Raw genomic sequence first — 21,319 nt, forward strand, 5'->3', positions numbered from 1 at the left:
AAATGAGCTCAAGGAGACAGAGCATTTTCACGCAGAAAGAAAGTGAAACGTTGATGTTGGAAGTTAATGAATCTGGTAGCAGAGAGAACATTATTGAGACTGGATAATATGATCTAACAGCTTTCCCTCTTCTTATCCTCCCTGTAAAGAATGTATGGAAGTCAGTTATGTGGCATGATTCTAACATCTGTCCTACTCCATAATGGTAATTTGTATAAGTAATGGAAACAGGTTAAATACTTCCATTCTAATGTTGCCAGCAGGGATGAAAATGAACATTTCAATGAAATAATCTCGACAGAGCAGGGAGAGGAGGGGTGGATGGACTGATTCATCTCCAGCTCTCTTTGGTGATCTGAACACTAATGAGAATGCTTGAATGTATAGTTTATCAGATAGAAGGGGAAGAGCAAGTAAATTTCTCAGATTAGAATCACTGTGAAAATGTACCCACATACAAGCTGCTTCGTTCTCCAATTGCCAGCATTGGCTAATAATTTGCAGCATTCATTTTAAGGGGATAGGGGAGAGAAGAGAAGGAGGTGAAGAATCGTTTTGTTGGGTTTTAATGGGATGCCTTTAAGGGTTATCATTCAACCTGCTAGTAGCATGGAGGTTGTTCTTGTTACAGTACCTTATCTACTTTTCAGACCCATTGCATTAGAATTAGAGGGTAGGCGGTTCCAGTATTTTGCCCCCCATTTTGCTGCAATTAGAAATGAAAGACACAAACCACTGTGGTAAGGTTATTTGGTTGTCTGACATTCTGTGCTGCTCCTCAGCCATTGTCGTAACTAAGCCATATTTTTCCACTGTAGTGACATTGTAATACAGACACACACATAGATTTGTAGCACCTGTGCCAGAATTTTGCATGAACATTTGTATATACTAATATAGAAAATTTGCAAATCTTCCAGCAGGCATGTTAACCTCTCGCAATTTGAGATTCTGGATTCTTTTGTAAAACTCTCAAAAATGTATTCTGGAAACGTATCTGTAAATGTTTTTTTCCCCCCTCTCGCTCTCATTTTTCTGTAATGAGGGAGATGTGTAGCTATAGATTGTCTTTTCTATCTGTACTTTTTTGCCCAAGACATGAAATGCGTGCAGTGGAACTCAGCCCCAACCTAGAGTGCCGTTTGTGCAAGGTGACAGTGTGAGCTGTGAAAACTTCTGCAGCTGCTGTCTCCTGTTGGCTGGGTAAATATTAGAAGCTGTGGAAATACATGTGTTGAAGAATGGTGACCATTCACATGGTGCCACTATTGTTTAATTCCAGAGTAGGCCCTGATTTAGTGAAGAATTTTACACTTAAACCTATCCCTATTTGTTGAAACTATGAAATACGTATTTCAGTGAAAATTATTTCAGTATTTGGTTGCTTTACTGATTTGTGGCCTTCAATCCTAAGGTGTTTCTTCTGAATAAATTTATTTATTTGGAGGATTTAAAATTGAGTCTCGAAGAATTTACTACATTTGATTTTTAGACTGTTAAAAACAAATACAATCGTTACTTTCTGTTCTTTTCAAAATAATGTATTCAATGCTGAATCCCTTTTTGAACGGAAAAGAATACCTCCGTAGAGACAGATTCCTTCAAAAGCACCGGTCTGAGGTTATGGAAAGGTTTTATGTGAGAATATTTATATTTTTAACCACATCCTTACATTTCAGATCTCTGTCTGCTTTTTCAAACAATGGATGTGTATTTATAGTGTAAATATTCTCACTGAAGCAAACACAATGTGCTGTGCTACTCACATGTACGATATATAGCGTCTCATGTCCACTTAGATTAGAATGCACAGCTTTTAACACTGCTCAGAGATGACAGTGTATCTATGGGGAAGCATTGGCATGCAGAAGGCACATTTTATAGGCAAAAAAATATTAGCAAGACTTAATAAGAAGAAAAGAAATAAAACCTGCTCCCCATAATTTTAGTTGTCCAGAAGGTGAAGCTTTTTCCCCATTTTCCACCATGCATTTGCCAGAGTCTGTGCATGCACAAATGAGGAGAAGAAAAGCTGACATTATGTTATGTAATTTCTTCTGCTTTGGATATAGTTTTTGTTGAGGAGGATCACTGCTTATATCTGCTTTTTGTATTTTTGTGTGGTTTCAGGACATGTGTAAACCAGCAGTGTCTTTGCAGATGCAGGAATATCTGGAGAGGATTGCTGAGACTTTTTCGGTCACAGAAAGATTTGTTGTCTGAAATCTGTCTGTTGATCTACCTGTTATAATTTGGGGGGAGAATCTGGACATCTCATACTTTCATTTGACATCGAATGAACTACTTGTCTCTGCAAGTAATTATAATAGGAATATTTTTGCTGTGTTTAAAATTCTGAAGCTTACTTATTTGTCAAATTTCCATGAGAATTCTAGTAAAACATACAAGTTTTTAGAAATTACCATTCTTAATTTTGTATGTTACTGAATTAGTCCTAGCAAAAACCTTTTCAGTTAGAGAATTGCACTGACCTTGCAAAATACCATATGTTGGGTGTGCTGTTATTCATCTTAAAAACATTAGTAGTCTTGAATGAAAAGGTATTGTGTGCATCCTGTGGTAACTAAAGGAGTTAAATAAAATTTTTCATATTGCAGTGATAGAAATTAAACATTTTGGATAAATTACTCTCTTTTTTGGTTAAGAAGCATTATTTCTTTGTATTGTTTCAGATAACAACTGTACAGACATATTGGTGTGCACATCATGTAAATTCATGGGGTTTTTTAGAATCTGTCTTAAATTCTGAAATCATAGAAAATTGGAGTCCTGGACAATTCTTATGCTGCGGTATATATTGGTAAGGGAGCGAACTCAATCGTGTAGTAGTCTCAGCCAAACCTAAGACTAGGAAAGCAAGTGAAAGATGGGTATTTCACCCCAACACTCAGTTTCTTTGCTTTGGCAGTTTAACACTGATCTTTCTTGCAGTTTTAACATTTCTTATGTGGGTTAGCTCCTTTTATTTTTATGGTAAAGTGCAAAAGTACAAGAACAGAGAAGACACGCCGTCATAAATAAATAAAGGAAAAGAAAAGATAGGGCAGTGGCTCAACTTAAGCCACTTCAGTTCTGCTTAAGCAGATATTTAGATGGTTGTATAGAGCAATTATAAAAATCTGTATTTATGCAAAGTAGAATTAAGTAAAGAGATTTAAACATAATTCACATGAATTCTTACAAAATGCTCTATCAGCTACAGCAACATTCAGCATCTTACAACAGTTTCTTATAGCTATTTATTGAAATATTGGGATGTGAAAATTAGAAAGGATTGGCATAGTTCCACTGAGGTTAGTAAGAATATAGCTGTTCATAAAAGCTCGGTGTGGGCCCCCTCAGTTTTCAGCTTCTACTTGCTGACTGTCTGCTGATCATTACAAAGTTTTGTTGGTTATTTTTTCAAATAAAAATTCCAGATGGTAACTGTCCATTTTTATGCATTTTAGGCCTCGGAGTTGTTGGTTTGTTTTTTAATTTAAACCTAATTTCAGAATCAGAAACCATATTCTTCTATAACTGTTACTTACTTTTCTGAAACTTAAAAATGTTACTGTCTTTTGTTGTTAGAAATGACTGAAAGCAGGTGTGTTTAATGAGGGAGCTAACAGACCTTAGACTGTAGCTGTGAGAGGGAATGCTACTTGCATACCCAGAGTTCAGAACTGCAGCGGTACTATTGTACTCCTGCAGAGTGTTTCAACAGCAGCATTCCTGCAAGACTGGGAAGCTGATTGACTTCTTAGTTTTTTTACTATTTCTGTATTTTATTCTTCATTTTATGGACTAAATGCATTTTTAAGATTTTTTTTCCTGCTTTTATAATGCTTTTCTGGCATCCTCCTGGCCTTTGGCTCCAAGATGATTTCTGTAGCAACTTCTATTGTGCTTTGTACTCACCAGTCCTTTTAAACATATCAGAAAGCAACTGGGGCTGATGCATCTGTAAGGAGTTGGACCCTGCTTAACACTTTTTTAAAACACAAAAGGTCAAATTATCTTCTGAAAAAAATTAACACTTAGAGGACAGATGAAAGATGCAGTCATCTCAAGGTTCAGCACTACCCCAGTACTAGATGTACTACTTTCCTACTTTTATCATAAAAGATAATATTGAAGTAGTTAGGGGCTGCATTAAGACAGAATTGCAAAGGTGAACACAGAGTGCAGTACAGGCCATAATACTGTTACTTTTCTTAAAAAAAAATAATTTAAAAAAGTTTCAAAGAGTGTTTATATTCCAGTGAGAGAAGATTCTTTTTACTTTTCAGAAAAAGAAGTTTCAGAGTATATTAGCAACTGCGTAGAAAAAGAAGCTCAACTTCTACTCATGTTCCCCCCAACTGAAGAAGACCTTGGCTTTGTTAACATGATAATACATATTTTTTTCATATCACATAGCAGCAGAAGTGCCTCTTTTTCTGGCTTGCTTTCAGTATTGTTCCATGGAGGGACATAGGCCACCTTTCAGCAGCATTTGCTGCACAGTTCACCTGACAAGCAGGCATTTTTTTTTATTCAGTTACTGAAAATTGTTCACAATCCATGTTTTCTACCTTGACATGCTTATAAATGATCTACATTCCTTTATCATTGTGATTTTTTTAAAGCTTCTTTTACAAAACTGGAGGGAAATGTGTACAAGTATGTTTTCTGCTTTGCAATGGAAGTGTACATTTATCACTTAGGTACATGTAAGCCACTTCTGTGAATTGGGCCCTTGGAGTAAATGTGTTTTGATGTAATGGCCATCTGCTCATGAATATCACATTTGCTAGTTTAAAAAATAGTTTGAAATAGATAAACACATAGTTTGATAAGTTTATATAGTTCCACCAGTTAGCAATACAATAGCAAAGTTTTATATTTACCATAAGACAATAATCAAGCTGTGATGGAGCTCTCAAGTTTTTTGTTGTTTTTAAAAATTAATCTCTAGCATTTACTTTTAGTTTCTGACTACTCTTTTCAAACTGGTAGATGGACACACATCAGATTGTAATAAGAAGCAGAGTATACCCAAGGCATTTCAGAAAACAATCACAGTCTTGCTTCCCTTTTTACCTTGTAAAAATGAAAGCTGTTCAGCTCTCCGATAGACCTAGTGCAGCCAGCCACCAGCAGACCCTGGAACAGCTGACCCGACACACTTGCCCCATGTAGCTCCATCAGAGTCAGGTGTCAGTGACACAGAAATGGCCCTTGAAGCTGTAGCTAAAGTTGGTTTCCCAGAAAAGACAGCAGTGATGAGATGGAGTTGGTCAAGCCAGTATTTCTGAGTGCCTAGGTCTGAGGGGTGCAGGTCAGCTGCAATGTGTTGTGCATACGTAGTGCAGTAAATATAGCTCAGCGCCAGGCCATTTTTTAAGTTGATAAAAACTTTTAGTAGGCTCTTTGTTTGATTTTGCGTTTGATATTATGGTATCTGCTGTGGTCCTGGCACATATTTTACTGCTGAAGTCAAAGTTTATTCTTAGGTAGTACTGATATCAAACTGTAACCAGGACACAGTATGCGAATTTATAGGTAAGAGTGTGTGAATGATTATGAGTTTGGTTTCTGAACGTATCTTCAAAATTTGTCTTTATGGTTACTGCATTTAGTACAGAAGACAGCAGCAATGTAAAATGTGCATGTTCAATAACTTTGTCTTGTCTCTCCCCCCCCGCCCCCCCCCCCCCCCCCGCCATCTCCCCTCCTGTATTTTAGCATATGTTCCTGAGGAGGAATTGAAAGCAGCAGAAATAGATGAAGACAGTGTGGAAGATGATGGGCTGTCTCTGGACATCCAGGAGAATGAGTATTTGTGCAATGAAGAAGCGGAGATCAAAGAGGCTCAAAGCTACCAGAACTCCCCAGTCAGCACTGCAACTAATCAGGATGCAGGCTATGGTTCGCCGTTTAGTGAAAACAGCGATCAGCTGGCCCATTTCAAAAGCACTTCCTCTAAAGAAGAGAAAGAGGATCCTCAGTGCACAGACAATGTTTCCTATCCACAGGACAGCTTGGCACAAATAAAAGCTGTGTATGCAAATTTGCTTTCAGAGACTTGCTGGTCCAGTTTAGCTTTGGACTTAAAGAAATCCAATCCAACTACCAGCAACAACGGAATAAGCCAGAACGAAAACACCACCAGTACCGACACCAATGCCAATTCCCAGAGTACTAGTACTACCAGTACCAACACCAGTACCAGTACAACTACCAGTAGTACTAGTAACAGTAACAGTGGTGGCTCAGGTTACGACTGGCACCAAGCTGCATTAGCTAAAACTTTGCAGCAGACCTCATCATATGGACTTCTCCCAGAGCCTAGTCTTTTCAGCACAGTACAGCTTTACCGGCAAAACAATAAACTTTATGGGTCTGTGTTCACCGGTGCTAGCAAGTTCCGATGCAAAGACTGCAGTGCAGCCTATGACACACTGGTGGAACTAACAGTGCACATGAATGAAACTGGACATTACCGTGATGACAACAGAGATAAAGAAGCTGATAAGACCAAACGGTGGTCAAAACCTAGAAAACGATCACTTATGGAAATGGAAGGCAAAGAGGATGCCCAAAAAGTGCTGAAGTGCATGTACTGTGGGCATTCATTTGAGTCTTTGCAAGACCTCAGCGTCCACATGATAAAAACAAAGCATTACCAGAAAGTGCCTCTGAAGGAGCCAGTACCAGCCATCACTAAATTGGTCCCTTCCACCAAAAAACGAGCACTTCAGGACTTAGCTTCACCTTGTTCACCGGAGCCGACAGGGATCGCTGCAGAAGCTTCACTGGGTGAGTCTGCAAAGGATCAGAAAACTGCCAACCCCTATGTGACTCCGAACAACCGCTATGGCTATCAAAATGGTGCTAGCTACACTTGGCAGTTTGAGGCACGCAAAGCCCAAATACTGAAATGCATGGAATGTGGCAGTTCCCATGACACTTTGCAGCAGCTGACTGCTCACATGATGGTCACTGGTCATTTTCTGAAGGTGACCAATTCTGCTTCCAAAAAAGGCAAACAGCTGGTATTGGACCCTGTGGTGGAGGAGAAGATCCAGTCTATACCTCTTCCACCCACCACCCACACAAGGCTACCAGCCTCCAACATTAAAAAACAGCCTGATTCCCCAGTGGGCTCCACAAACTCGGAGGAAAAGAAAGACCTAGAGAAGGAAAAGGTGGTGGTGGTCAGTGAAACAGAAAAGAAGATTAAAGAAGAGAATGAGGACTCTGCAGAGAAATTTGAGCCAACAACATTGTATCAGTACCTCAGAGAGGAGGACCTAGATGATAGTCCTAAAGGCGGAATAGACATACTGAAGTCCCTGGAAAACACAGTGACAACAGCTATCAGCAAAGCTCAGAATGGAGCCCCTTCCTGGGGAGGATATCCCAGTATCCATGCGGCTTACCAGCTCCCGGGAACAGTCAAACCCCTTCAGCCTGCGGTGCAGAGCGTTCAAATGCAGCCATCTTATGCGAGCAGTGTGAAATCACTGTCGTCAGAACACAACGCACTCATCCATTCCCCAGGCAATCTCACACCCCCACCTCACAAGAGCAATGTATCTGCTATGGAAGAACTAGTGGAGAAAGTTACAGGTAAAATCAACGTGAAGAAGGAAGAAAAGCCTTTGGAGAAAGAGAAGAGTTCTCCAGTCAAACCCATGTCACCTGCTGCTAAAGAAAACAAGGACTTCCCCAAACCAGAAGAAATAAATAACAAACAGCAGCAGAAGAAGAGCTCTGAGACAGAAGTTCAGAAGGTCAAAAAGGATAGTCCAGCAGAAGCACATACGCCAAATGGTACAGAGCCACTTAAAACAAAGGTTGCAAATGGCTGTAATAATTTAGGAATCATCACAGATCATTCACCTGAGCCATCCTTCATTAATCCATTGAGTGCTTTACAGTCCATTATGAATACCCACTTAGGCAAAATTTCTAAGCCGGTAAGCCCCTCTCTGGACCCTTTGGCCATGCTGTACAAAATTAGCAACAGCATGTTGGACAAACCCATTTACCCAACCACTCCGGTCAAGCAGGCTGATGCTATTGACCGGTATTACTATGAGAACAGTGATCAACCTATTGATTTAACAAAGTCCAAAAACAAACCTCTTGTTTCCAGTGTGGCTGACTCTGCCTCATCCCCGCTGAGGGAGAGCGCCCTGCTGGATATTTCTGATATGGTGAAGAACCTCACAGGGCGTTTGACACCCAAGTCTTCAACTCCGTCTACCGTGTCAGAGAAGTCTGATGCTGATGGGAGCAGTTTTGAGGAAGCTTTGGATGAACTGTCACCAGTACACAAGAGGAAGGGCAGACAGTCCAACTGGAACCCTCAGCATCTTCTGATCCTTCAGGCCCAGTTTGCTTCCAGCTTGAGGGAGACCCCGGAAGGCAAATACATTATGTCGGACCTAGGTCCACAAGAGCGGGTACACATCTCTAAGTTTACTGGTCTTTCCATGACCACAATTAGCCACTGGCTGGCCAATGTGAAGTATCAGTTAAGGAGGACAGGTGGAACTAAATTTTTAAAGAACTTGGACACAGGACATCCTGTTTTCTTTTGCAATGATTGTGCCTCTCAGTTCAGGACTGCTTCTACATACATAAGTCACTTAGAGACACACCTAGGGTTTAGTTTGAAGGATCTGTCAAAGTTGCCACTTAATCAGATTCAAGAACAGCAGAATGTTACAAAAGTCCTCGCAAACAAGACTTTGGGCTCACTTGGAATTGCCGAGGAGGACTTAGGCTCCACATTCCAGTGTAAGCTCTGTAACCGAACTTTTGCAAGCAAGCATGCAGTCAAACTGCACCTTAGTAAAACACATGGCAAGTCCCCAGAGGACCATCTGATCTATGTAACTGAGTTAGAAAAACAATAGCGTCCAGGTAAGCAGCCAGGTATGCAAGTGACCACAGGAACATTGCACTAAACTTCTTCATAGTACTGCACTAGGCCTGACCTGAGCCTCTGAAATCAGTCTTACTTTTGTTGCTGAACTGCCTATCTGGACCTTGGTTTTTCTTACACTTATTTTGTAGTTATATTTATATGCTCTTTGTCTGATCTGTGCATGGTTATTTTTTGTTTCTGTTTTTATTTTTGTGAGTCAAAGTCTGACCTTTATTTTCAACATCTGTCCTTGATGTTAAGCTATCTTTTGTAGAATATAGTGGGAGACACTATTGAGAGACATTAATTTAGCCGTAAAGAAAGACACAAAGAACAATGATAAAGAGACATCCTAAAATTACAAAGTTGCCATGACAATAAAGGTCACAGAACCTGGTAGTGTCAAGTTTTAACCCTCTGAGAACTGTAATAGCATTTTTGTGCCTTTCCCAGTGACTAAATAAGTAAATAAGGAAAAACAAAACAAAAGGCTTAAAGGCATTTCATTCAAACAAAAGCTGTGTCAGAAGCAGAACTTATTTTTTTTAAATGAATGAGCTTCTTCTTTTTTTTTTAATGCAGAACTGGTTTGTGAAGAAATTGTGCATGCAGTCCTTGGAAGAAGGAGAGCTGTATAGTACTCAAGGGGTTAGGAAGCCACAACTGTATAACTTAAATAAAAAAAATAATAAAAAAAAAAGCAAACCAAGTTGCCACTATGCCCAAACCCTCTGGATGCTGAGAATTGCCACTTTTTGGCCAAAAACAAAAACAAAAAAGTATGCAAGCTGTTATTTAAAACAAGTGTAAAAATGCTCTTTTCTTTCTTTTATTTTATTTTCCTTTTTTTTGGGGTTTTTTTTTTTTTTCCTGTTTTGTTTGTTTTTTTCCTGTAAAATACTGCAGTTTATAGTTATTTACAAATGTTAAGCTTTGGTACAAGCTGACCTTTCTATAGTGTGCTGCATTGGTAAATGAAAACAAAACGGGGCAAATGTTGGATTCTGTTCCTTGTAAATGGCCAGCATCAGCTTAAAAAAATACATGTTACATATCGTACCATTTTAAACTGTTCAACTTTCTTTGTACCTTCTGGCTGTATGCTTTCTCTTTTAACTTTTTATATTGTCATTTTATATTCGATTTCTGTGTATATAATGTAAAACCACACTTTTTGAATAAAATTTAGTTCCTGCAGCTTGATATAAATAGAGGAATTTTACTGGCACCTGCATCTTTCGAGATGCATGTACTTAAAGGAACTATCTGACAAAAAAAATAAATAAATAAAAATAAAGCAAGCAATGCACTATGAATTATACATTTTGATGTTTTATCATTAATATTGTACAGTACATTTTGGTTCACACAATTAAATCCACTGTTTTCTCAAGTGTAAAATAAACCCACATGCAGTTCTTGATTTACATACATTGTCATGTCGTCATTATATTGCATTTGAGGTGTTATTCCAGCAATAAGAGGCATGGTTTATGTAACCAACCAGCAAAAACCTATTCGAAATCACCTCTGGTTTCATTCAAAGCCGTAATAGCAATAGCCTCTTAGAAGAGGTTTGCAGTGGGTATGTACTGCAAAAGATGCAGAATCAGTGGGGCGCCACCAATTAGCGATGGGCACTCTCCCCATCACTGAAGTAGAAGAAGGGCTGCAAAGGTTTTGGCCGAGTTAATTTTCCTGTGCTTGCGTAACTGTTCCCATAGCCATTTTCTGTGTGCATTCAAAGACTGTCTGCTCCCTTCCTTCTCAGGCAAAACACCTTTGGATTTCAACAGTTACATAGTCAGAGGCTATGGCTTCTGCCCCTGTAGTCTGTTGAATGCTACGGTACTTGCTTTTCTGGCAGCAGTGAAGACCTCTGAGGCTTTGACACCAGTTTTTACTTACAGTACAAGAAAGCAGACCTATGTTTCTCTGTACTTTTTAAATATTGCATTTTGAGGTAAGCTGAGTGCTATCATATCAGGTGTTTCCCTTAATCTTTATTTCTGTTCTGTTGAACACAGATGTCATTTAGAATGTAAAAGAGAGCTGTCAGAGCCTTCACTACTCTATCTCCTGAGCACTTTGACAGTTACAGTGTATGAAAGACTGGGATCTGCTATCCATTACACTTTTCGGAGGGGCTGTTAAATATGAGGACCTAGAGGGGTTTGCTTTCACATGGTATTAGGGATACTGTTGTGTTCTATATACTTCTGTGTACATTTGTATATTTCTGTTCCTTCTTCCCAGTTTTTCTGAAAGCACATTAAATGTAAGATCTTTGCTTCCAAATACAGCACAGTTCTATATTTAATGTTTACTTTAGTTACAGTCTCGGAAAATTGGTGCATTGTTCTTTTTTCTGCAAGAGCCTCGCAAGTCCAGGTCAGTTACATTTACATAGTATTTCTAAGTAGTGCAGGAAAGTGCCACGAGGGTGTTTTTTTTAAATGTCCCTTACTTTCTTCTCTGCTAACTACCTATGTCCTTCAGGGGATCCAGCCATTTAGACATTTCAGTTCAATTACTGGATGATTATGTACTTTGGGCCCAAAGGGGTGGTGAGGAAGAATAACAGTCAGGCCTATGGCTGTAACACAGAGTCTTTAAATAATAACTCTTTGAAGTTTTGTTTACTTTACCACGGGCCTGCAAACATGTGATTATAGAATGTGCTGTATTGCATTGCAGTAGGGTGAAAAGGTTGAAAGGCAGAAATAATAGCTCTAAAGTGGGTTTGAATCTAATGTAAATCCATTAAAACTAATTTTGAAACACGGCATGTAAAGTGAGTTCTCAACACCAGGTGACTCCCTCGAGAGGTGTTTATGACATTGCTAAATCCGTTCAGTTCTGATAGCTTCAGAATTGGACAATCAGTCATCATCTGTGCCAGTGTCTGAAGAAAGTCCATTTAGAATAAACCAGCAGTTTATTCTAACCTGGCGACTATGCTGATGTAACACTTTCTAAGACTGAAATACAAAGTGAAAATTTGAGGGCTCGAATGTTTCACTTGCTTAACGAAATGAAGCACAGTGACAGTATGTTCTTCATTCTTTGGATTTTTGCCACTTCTGTTTGAATATCGTATTTCCAAAAAGTTTTCTTTAAAAAAAACCTGCACGGTTTAAAACAGTTATTCTTTCCTCAAAATTGGTTTGCAGGTTTATTTCTTCCCTTTTTTAATAAGATTTCAACAAAAGTTACTTTGTGCTATTCTGCTAGTAGCTACTAAAACTACTCCTTGCTCTGTGGAAGAGACCATGTAGCCTTTCAGGACTGGTCTTGAAGAAAAAAGATGTAAGACCCTTAAAACCTGTAGTAGTCTCTGTAAGGCTGTATACCTATTTTGTGATATATTCAAAATCCATTGTATCTGAGTCTTTTTAGAGATGTATAAAGCTACTTTTCAGCATTACATTGCTGGTGTTTACATGGTTGCTTGTATCTGTTCTTGGAGGGGAAGATCTTGGTTTGTTTCACAGGTTTGATTTTTGCTTCTGTGTACTTTTCTGTATTGCTGTTCTGAAACTGATGCAAACCACTGCAAATCTGAGGGATCTGTGTACTGATGACAATAGTCCCAAATGAAATGACTTTTTTTTTTTCTTTTTCAATAGCATTTGTTGGGATATTCACTAATGTCTTCTGCAATGTAGCTTTGTTATGGCTTTCTCTGGGTAGTTACGCTGGTAATAATGACACCAAACATAATCTGTCCTTATCATGGAGGCCACTAAAATGCAATTGCAATTAAGTATAAAGGCATAAAAATATACACAGTATCTTGCATTAGACTAGTCAAGACACCCTGCATCAGCTTCTGCGTGCAATTTCCAAAGCCATCTCAAATTTGAACGTGTTATATTCTTTAAATAATACGGCAGGGGTCCTGATTAGGAGACCTTCAAGGAGAGGCCAGTTTCCATGTGGAGAGTTCTTGCAGCTCTGTAGGTGTCAGTCTCCCAGCTGATGCAGTGTTGGGTTACTCTCCCAGCATGAAAGTAGCAAGAAGTGGGATTTCATCATCTGTTCACTGAAATTTAAAAGCAGAGTCCTTTTCCGTCCATGTGTGAGAATAGAATGCTAACCCTAATTTACTGGCCAGATACTAATCTAAATAATATGATTTTTCCAGTTTTTTGCTTTCCCTGCTGTTCTGGTTGGGTTTCTTCGCATAATTTTTCAAGTGGCTTTGCACAGTTTCTCTTCATCACTCTGTATAGTTGCCTTCATCCTACAGGTAGGTGGAGTGACCACATTTTGGGATGAAAGATGCTATTTAACTAAAAGGTGGTACTGTATCTGACTGAAAGTATTGATACCCAAAACTGGGTGTGTTGTAAAAAAGGAGAATATTTTACAAGTATATTTAGGTGATGCAGATTCCCTGAGGTTAGTATAATTTAGGAAATGTGCTTCTTTATCTGGCATCTTCTCAGCTTTGTGTTTTTGTCTAGTGATATCGTAAAACTGATTTTAGAATAGTTTAGTACCAAGAGATCAGAGTGGCAAACACTGATACATGGCTAATGGACCTGTTTATTTTCAGACAACCAATATTAGAACAGGTGATGTTTGGTTGCTTGCAACCCATCTGCTCTTCTAGGAGTCGAGAGCTCAGAACAGCATACAATTAAGATCATGAAATCTTAAGGGCTGATGGGATGTATTAGGCAAATATAGGCCAACAATTCATGGTAATGCAGGTTGAAGTCATCTCTCTGTGTACACAACAACTTCTCCAAAGCCTTCTCCTTACAGTATGCACAAATTGAATTTTTTATTAGCGCTTGTCTGAGAAGCACAGAAGTGGAGTGGTACCCATAGTTCCTACCCAAAAGATGACCCACTTGATTGTGGAATCCAGAAAGCAGTGTGCTAAAAATCACATCGTCAGAAATGGTGCCCAAACCTCCTGACCAGCAGGTAGAGGTCTAGCCACTAGAGTATGCTCTCAGGCACAGTTCCTTACTCCCCAGAATGTTTATAATGAGAATAAGTAGTTGAGTTCAGTCAAATATAATCTGGGATGGAAGAACCAATAGCTATGAGCAAGCAGTTTCTTTCAAGTAAGTTCACTAGTGGACTGGTGGGTGCTAAATCAGTTTGGCAAAATGCATTTAACCTGCCAGCTGGCACTTCAGTTTCATTATATTATACTCTGTATCACCATGCTCAGAATCTCTACACCCCTTGACATTCAGAAGAGTTTGGGTACTCAGGACTACATAGTGCTGAGGTCAGATACCAGTCCTGAGGTTTGGTATTTTTGAATGGCAAGACACATTGCTGTACTTTGGAAATGGGTATTGTCTTCAGACGTGGACAGACAGATTGGGTCACATGCCATTTGCCACCATTCTGCAGCTAGTGGAGACCATTGCTGTAAAATCATGAAGACTGCGTCTGGAAGTGAAATCCAGCTAGGGAAAACCAAGATTTCTTTCCACTCTCACCTTCTCTCTCCACAGTACCGCACAGTGTATTGGGACATGCAAAGAAATTGTGGTTTAACCTGAGCATTTCTGAGTAGCACCATTCTGTGAAAACTAACCTTCTTCTTCAAGTCCTGGTTAGGCTTAGTTTATCACTGCACGGTTCCAACATGTAACATCTTATTTGTTGTCACGGAAGCACTGCTACAGGCTCAGTGTCAAGAACATCCTCTTCTCCCTGCTCTTCTCCCAGTCTCCAGCACAGCAAGGAGAACTGGCAGAGCGGCTCCACAAAGTCACTGTAGTTCTGCAAGGAGTTTGAGGGTGGACTGAGAGGGAGAAGAATGGGATAGCAGGCAATTTTTATATTGATCAATAAGTACAAACTTTTATGTTTTCAGATGTCCTCTTCACCTCAGATTAACCCTTTATGCCTGGTAATACAAGAAGCGACTCTGGAAAACGCTGCCCTTTGGCTTCAGGGTGTTTGACACCTCATTGCTTAGTACTTGTAAAGGTGGAAAAGTTGTGTAGTAGATCGCTTCTGTTCATCCCATGTTCCAAGGGAAAGCTAGACCTGCTATAGGTAGGATGTGAGATTCATTAATGGCTTTCCTAACTGATATGTCACTCCCTAGGCATTTTCATTCTGGACTTTTTTTCAATTTAGACTAAAGTACTTTGAAGCAATGTAAGCCAAACTGGAAAAAGCCACTTTTATTCTGTAATAAGAAAAACTGCCCAGGGCTGCCGTGGCAGGGAAACTGTCTAATGCTCCCAGTGTAACTATAATGGTTTAACTGGAAAATTCTCACGGTAGGCAAGCTTCAAGTTTATTAATGTGCAAATGCTGTCTCTCAAAAACACTACAGGCTCAGACACTGCCCACAATTGGTATATTACTTGGCAGTCCAAGGTGAGACACACTCAGCATGTTTGCAATGGGCATGCTGTATTAATAATTATAAAGTGTAGCACCATGATAAAGTGTGGTTCAAGGATGCACTTTGTAGTACTGTGTGGCTTTATGTTGAAGGAAAAGTTGTATTCTTAGCTGCCTCTGAAGTGCTATCTTGCTCAAGTTTGCAGCATTTAGCACTAACTGTCTCTGCTATTCCTCATCACTACTTTTCTGTGGTGGGATAATGTGAAAAATTAGACAGCTTTGCTCTAAAAAAGGCAGCAGGTCTAGACTTAACATTGCATGGGGATCCTCCACTCAAGTTTTGGGGGATGGTGAGTGTCACATTTCACATTTTTAAAGTGTGCTTTGACAACTGGGAATCTGGAAAAGTGCAAAGAAGAAATAGGACTGAGGAACGACTAAGAACAGGGTCTAAGGAACAGCAGCCATCAGAAGGGTAAAGCAGCACAAAAAAGAATTGGATCTTGGAGATCCCATGTGAGAAGAAGGAAAAAATGGGGAAAAGAAATGATAGGAGAATAATTGCTATTAGCAAGAGCAGACAGCAGGGATTTTGAAAGCAAGGCCGGAGAGGGGTGAAAAGACTGGAAGGCCTGTTTGCCTGTTAGGAAACAAAAGGCGACCTAGCTAGGTGAAGCTTAAAGGGGCTCTGTGCTGGAAGATACAAGCATGCCTGAGTGATGTTTGGGAACCTCTCTGACCTCTTGCAAAAAACCATGGATCGAGGCTGAATTTGTCTCAGGAGGGAAAGAAGGTTTTGTAGTGGACAGCTGAAGTATTTAATGTAAAGACTTCACAGGATTGCCTGTTTGAAAGCTGGAGGGTCAGGCAGAGGGAGAAGTAAGGAGGGAGGCCTGAGCAAAGAGCTTGAACGAAATGTGACTCTCTTCACCTGGTACTGTGTAAGGTGGGGAGAGGAGCAAAGAGGACAGCTGTGCATGGGAAACTTGATGGTTATTTTGGTGTTGGTGGCTGGGTTTTTATTAGTCTTTCTAAGGTTAATAACTACATCAAATTTGTATTGCAATATCAATCAGGGTCCAGGGCCCCGAGTATGCTAGTTACTCTAAAAACACACAATAGCAGTAATTGCTATCTCATTTAAGACAAGACATAACAAGTGGGTATAAAAGCCATCAGAAAGAGGGAGGAGTGTGGTGCAAGTTTCATAGGCTACACATGTACATAATTTGGCGAGTCATTTAATTTTTAAAGACATTATAATAGATGTGTCACCGTTTCAGCTGGCCATCCACCTTGCTGGTCTCAATTGGCAACTTCACTATTGATACCTGGCCATCATTTTAAGTGAGCACTTAAGGTTGAGTATCAAGGGAAAGTATTTATAGTTTCAGCAGAGTGGGTTGATAGCTATTCCAGCCCCAGATGGGAATTGGGTTACATGACAGATCAGGCTGCCTTCCAATTTTATCCAATACAAGTGATAAGGGGAGGGGGGGAGGGAGGACAGCTGCAACCATATAGTCCTTCTAGGGTTAAAGATCCTAATGCTTTAAAGAGAATGTCTAAAAGAAAATTTCTTTCTGAAATAATTTATGGAAATGCCGTGCTCCCTTTGAAGGTTCCATGTCACTGCATGGCACTACGCAATGTTCTCTTTCTTTACCTGTCAGGCAAGGACCACCTCGAAGAGTCTCACTGCTGATTACTAGTTAATTGTCATTAATAAGTGACAACTGACATTATGGGGGCTTAATGCAGAAAGAACAGAAAAGAGCCACAGATATTCTAATGAGCTGACTCCTACGTGCCCTCTATTGTTGTCGAAAATGAGGAGCTGTCGTCATTGTTCAGGAGATGGGCTTCAATTGCTCTGGAAAAATATTCTCTTTTAATTTCTTTATGCATAGATAATTCCTGGTACACTCTCTCTGCCTCTCTCCGTCTGTCTCTCTTGCTCTTTCTTTCTCTCATACACACACACAGACACACACACCTTTCTATGAACACAGTGAAAACTTCCACTGATGATATGCAGTGTGTATTAAGACACAGTAAAGCTTTTAAAGTACTTTGATTTAGGTATGCACACATGCAAGCATATGTGTATGCACATACACGCAGACTATCTCCACACAAATGCAAATCACCAAGATGTTTATTTTATTTTAAGACTCAGGAAAGGAGTGGGCAGGGACAGCTTCACTAAGAAAAAGAACCAAAAGGGAATGGTCAAGACTATATGAGTTGATGTATGGAGTTCAGACTGAAGAAGTCCTGTTCCATCCCAAGTGTGAGGAATTTTGACATTATGGCAATGAGCGCACACGGATTTCAGATACTGGTACCTAAAATTAGGTCCTTGCTCTTAATTTAAATAGTACCTTAATGACTTGATGATTTTCAAAACTGTCAAACAGGCAGGAGCTCCCTGGGAGGCGGTGGTGGCTGTGGATGCTCAACGCTGCCTGCTGAAAGACAAAACCATTATTTGCACACTTTCTGAAAATCTCAGCCAGCAGAGGGCCAGAAACTTTGGGGAGATGATTTAATTAGGTATCAAACTCCTGGTTGCATTTCCTGAGAGTTTTAGAAAACTAGAAGTTCTGCTTACACCAGACAAGTATGATCAATTCAGGATAAACTGACTTCTGTGCAATGCCAGATGGAATGTATATACACATATAAAAGAGACTTTGCAGATTTGGGATAAGCAGCGCTGCTGAGGGTGCTGCTGACAACCACCACCAAGAACCTCTCCAAAAGTGAGGAAATCGCCCATGATTCTTGAGGTAAAAATTTAGGTGAAACAAACTGAAGCCGCAGGTGGTGTTATGATGGTGCCAGCTTCTCCTACCAATTTTGAAGCAACACAGTCACCTCTGTCAAATGTCTAAGTATAGCCAGTACTTGAGGTCTAAATTGTAGAAGAGGAATTTTCTATTTTTACCAATAAATATCCAAGAGTTTCCATTCTGCAACAATAAATTGCATGTCTGTATTGCTCTCTAACATTTAAGGCTGTGCGGGTTTGCCTGAGAAGTGGCTTATCTTTCAACTATCTACACGAAGGGGAGAGCCCATCATTTTAAGGGGAATTTCATTTCCATTGCATAGCTCAAGTTTAAAACTCAAGACTCACAGGAAAGAAAATGAAAATGAGACGCCTCTCTTATACTGTGCTTGGAGCAAAGACATTCATTAGCATTCTCTGTCTTACTGCCTGCCAAGGCCCAAACAAAAGATACAGTCTGGAACAATGGCCTGAAATGAGGAACACAACTGAAGCAGCCGTGCAGGGAGCCTGCCATTTCCCATAGTTCAGGGACCTAGAGCCAATGTATAGTGCCCTGAGCACATGTGTGAGACACGTGAGAAAATGCCTCGAATGACAGTAGGTCATCGGGTTTTTTATGCTGGGGTTCCCACTGAAGTCAACAGATACCATGTCTGACTTTGCCACAGTGCAACTTGATGGGTCCTAATTCCCAGCTCTGTATGTGAGTTTGGGTACGACCTCTGTGTGGCTGAACCTACCCGTCTTCTAAAGAGATAAGATAATGCCTGTATGGCAGAGAAGATACATGCTGTAATCTGCAGTGAAAGACTTTGTAATACTGCATAGAAAGCATTTCTTGACATTGCCAGTGTCTTTTCAGCTATGGCACTGTCTTTAAAATTTCCATTTGGAGAAGGCAGTTGAAAAGATCACAGTCCAAGCCATTTCGGTCCCTGAGGCAAGAGGTCAGCTGATGCTCTTTGTGGTGCTTCTCTGCCTCCTTACCCTCCGGGTTAGGAAGCTCCCCACTGCCCACCACTAAGCTCAGTCTAGGGTCACAGCTGCCAGGGCAGTTTCATATCCAAATCTATCACAACAGTTGTTACCGTCTTCATAATTCTTCCCTTCTTGCTTCCTTTCTAGCTGCAGCAAAACAGTTTTGGCAGCTTCTGGAACTTCTCTGCCTCCTGGATCCCAGCAAATCTGATGCTATACCAGTGACGTCAGCCAAAGTTAGTATGTCGAGTGGAGTGGGTAAAAGTTGGGGTCCTAGATGGACTGGGGTTTTATTGCTTTTAATACCATTGATCTTATTAATGCTACTGGAATGTAGCAAAAATTGATGGAGTAGTTCCTGAGTGGAGCAATTCCCTTCTTTATCAAGAGTTCTGCGATGTAAAAGCGAACAATTGCTGTCCTGCCCTATGTACTTCCCTCTTCACATGAGAGTCATTAACCTTATTTTCATTGTGTATGTGTACTGGAGATTGTCACTCAAGACCTCTTAGACATTTTAGCAAACACTTTCAAATGACGGGGACTCTGGCTGTGGTATTCTTCTTTAAATAATTTACAATCATTAAAATGACATCAGACTATCTCCTGTTCTGGCATTCTTTCCAGTTGCTGTCTCTCAGATGTCTATGGGGGATGAAGGTAAAGCTGGGTCTGTAATGATGGATGTCCCTTGCAGAAAGTGGTTTAGAATAACCCAGGACACACAACAAAGCCAGAACTGGAGATAGTCTTATCTCACTTTTAGAGCTGTAAATTATTTAAGGGAGCGCTCCAGCTCCAGGAAACGGAGGTTACAGCAAATATTAAGCTTCCTGTATGGCTATTTTTCTTGTGTCAGGTGGTGTGGCAGAGTTTATTCATAGGCATTTAGGGGCTGTGGAAATAATCAGCAAATGAGGAAAATAATTCATTTTCTTTTGCTATTTCTCATGTCAGATTTCTTGAGAACTAAGGCTTGAGGTTTAGGGTCCTTTGCATTGAATTCAGATCCATAAAAGTCCTCTTGATGGCTAGAAAACATTGCGACAAACTAATAGATGTGTTGTCAATAGAGATTATTACAACTTCACAAAATGCTCCAAGTAACAGCGTATCATTTATCTAATCAAATGCATGATGCTCCAATCTAGTGACTGTTAATAAATAACCAACTCCAGAAACAACGCGATGCAGTTGCAATGCGTGAAGTGCTCTGTGATAGCTTGTGCAGTCCATCGTACTGCAGTTGGCATCGAAAGCTTGAACATGCTCCCTTCTTTCCTCCCATAACCTTGCTTGGTGCATGAAGTATACATGAGAACAAGCTGGGATAACAAATATCTGTATGTATTGCTAATACTTAGGAGGAAATTTCTGAATTATCTTGGAGGGGGCTGCTTCAAATGGTAACAGCAAGGGAGGGGGTGGGTCCTGTGTGCCCTCCATGGCCAGCATTAGGGGAGAAGGGGTCCGTCCCTCCACAGGGCAGGGCAGGGCAGAGCAGCAGCTCCTTTAGCCACTCTGAAGTCCATACCTGGCTGCTGCCTACCCTGGCAGCTCTGCAGAGCAAGCTAAAGCTAGTCTTTCCCTCTCCTCCTTCCCCCAGGCATCGGTGAAGCCTCCAAAGTCACATGCAGCCAGTCAGCGAGGAATGGGCACCTGCTGCCTTTAATGAGGGGGTGCCTCTGGGATCCTTTGGTCACTGCAGAGCACGTGGGCATCCCCCATCCATGAAGGAAGCATGAAATCCTGCCTCCTTAACTAAAACCAACACAGGGACAAGGAGGAAGAAGAAGAAAGAAGGAGATTTGATTGTTCATATCAAAGCATTAATTTCTTGAATTTGGAGGTGGAAAAAGTGTGGCTTTTGTTCCAGTAACAACTCTTGCCTTTCGTTTCTTTTTAACATTATGCTGACGGTAAGTAGGTAAAAATCATACTCATTTGTGAAGAAGCATTTTTTATGTAGTGTGTATAACAATATCAGGAGATGGGGGTAGAATTTCAAAGTGGTACTTTTCTTTGGTTCCTTCTCTTTCAATAGCTGTTGTTTTGATTACTCTGTGCCTTAGGCTATCATTAGAATCTTTTTGTGTGTGGAAGTATTAAGTCCATAAATATGAAAATAAGCCTGTAATTGACCCATGGACTGAATTTATTTCCATTAGCTTCTTCTGCTAGTATAAAAAGCACAAACTGGAAGAGTGATATTTATGTGCGTATGAAGCTCCCCAGCTCTGATGGTATATCGTATATTTGATAACAAGGTTATGCTCTTAAAGGGACTA

The 21,319-nt window shown here is 40.2% G+C and overlaps 1 protein-coding gene across 1 annotated transcript in view; it reads left to right on the top strand.

Annotated features, from left to right (window-relative positions):
* The window catches only part of TSHZ1 (teashirt zinc finger homeobox 1), a 54,178-nt gene extending 43,828 nt beyond the window's left edge, over positions 1-10,350 (top strand). The window contains exon 2 of the mRNA XM_055798417.1: positions 5,731-10,350. Within this exon, the coding sequence (XP_055654392.1) occupies positions 5,731-8,912 (3,182 nt within the window). The 3' untranslated portion in view covers positions 8,913-10,350. The remainder of the gene's footprint in view (positions 1-5,730) is intronic.
* Positions 10,351-21,319: the final 10,969 nt, after the last annotated feature.

The sequence above is a fragment of the Falco peregrinus genome, chromosome 3 (genome assembly GCF_023634155.1).
Source record: "Falco peregrinus isolate bFalPer1 chromosome 3, bFalPer1.pri, whole genome shotgun sequence".
In the NCBI taxonomy this organism is placed as follows: Eukaryota; Metazoa; Chordata; class Aves; order Falconiformes; family Falconidae; genus Falco; species Falco peregrinus.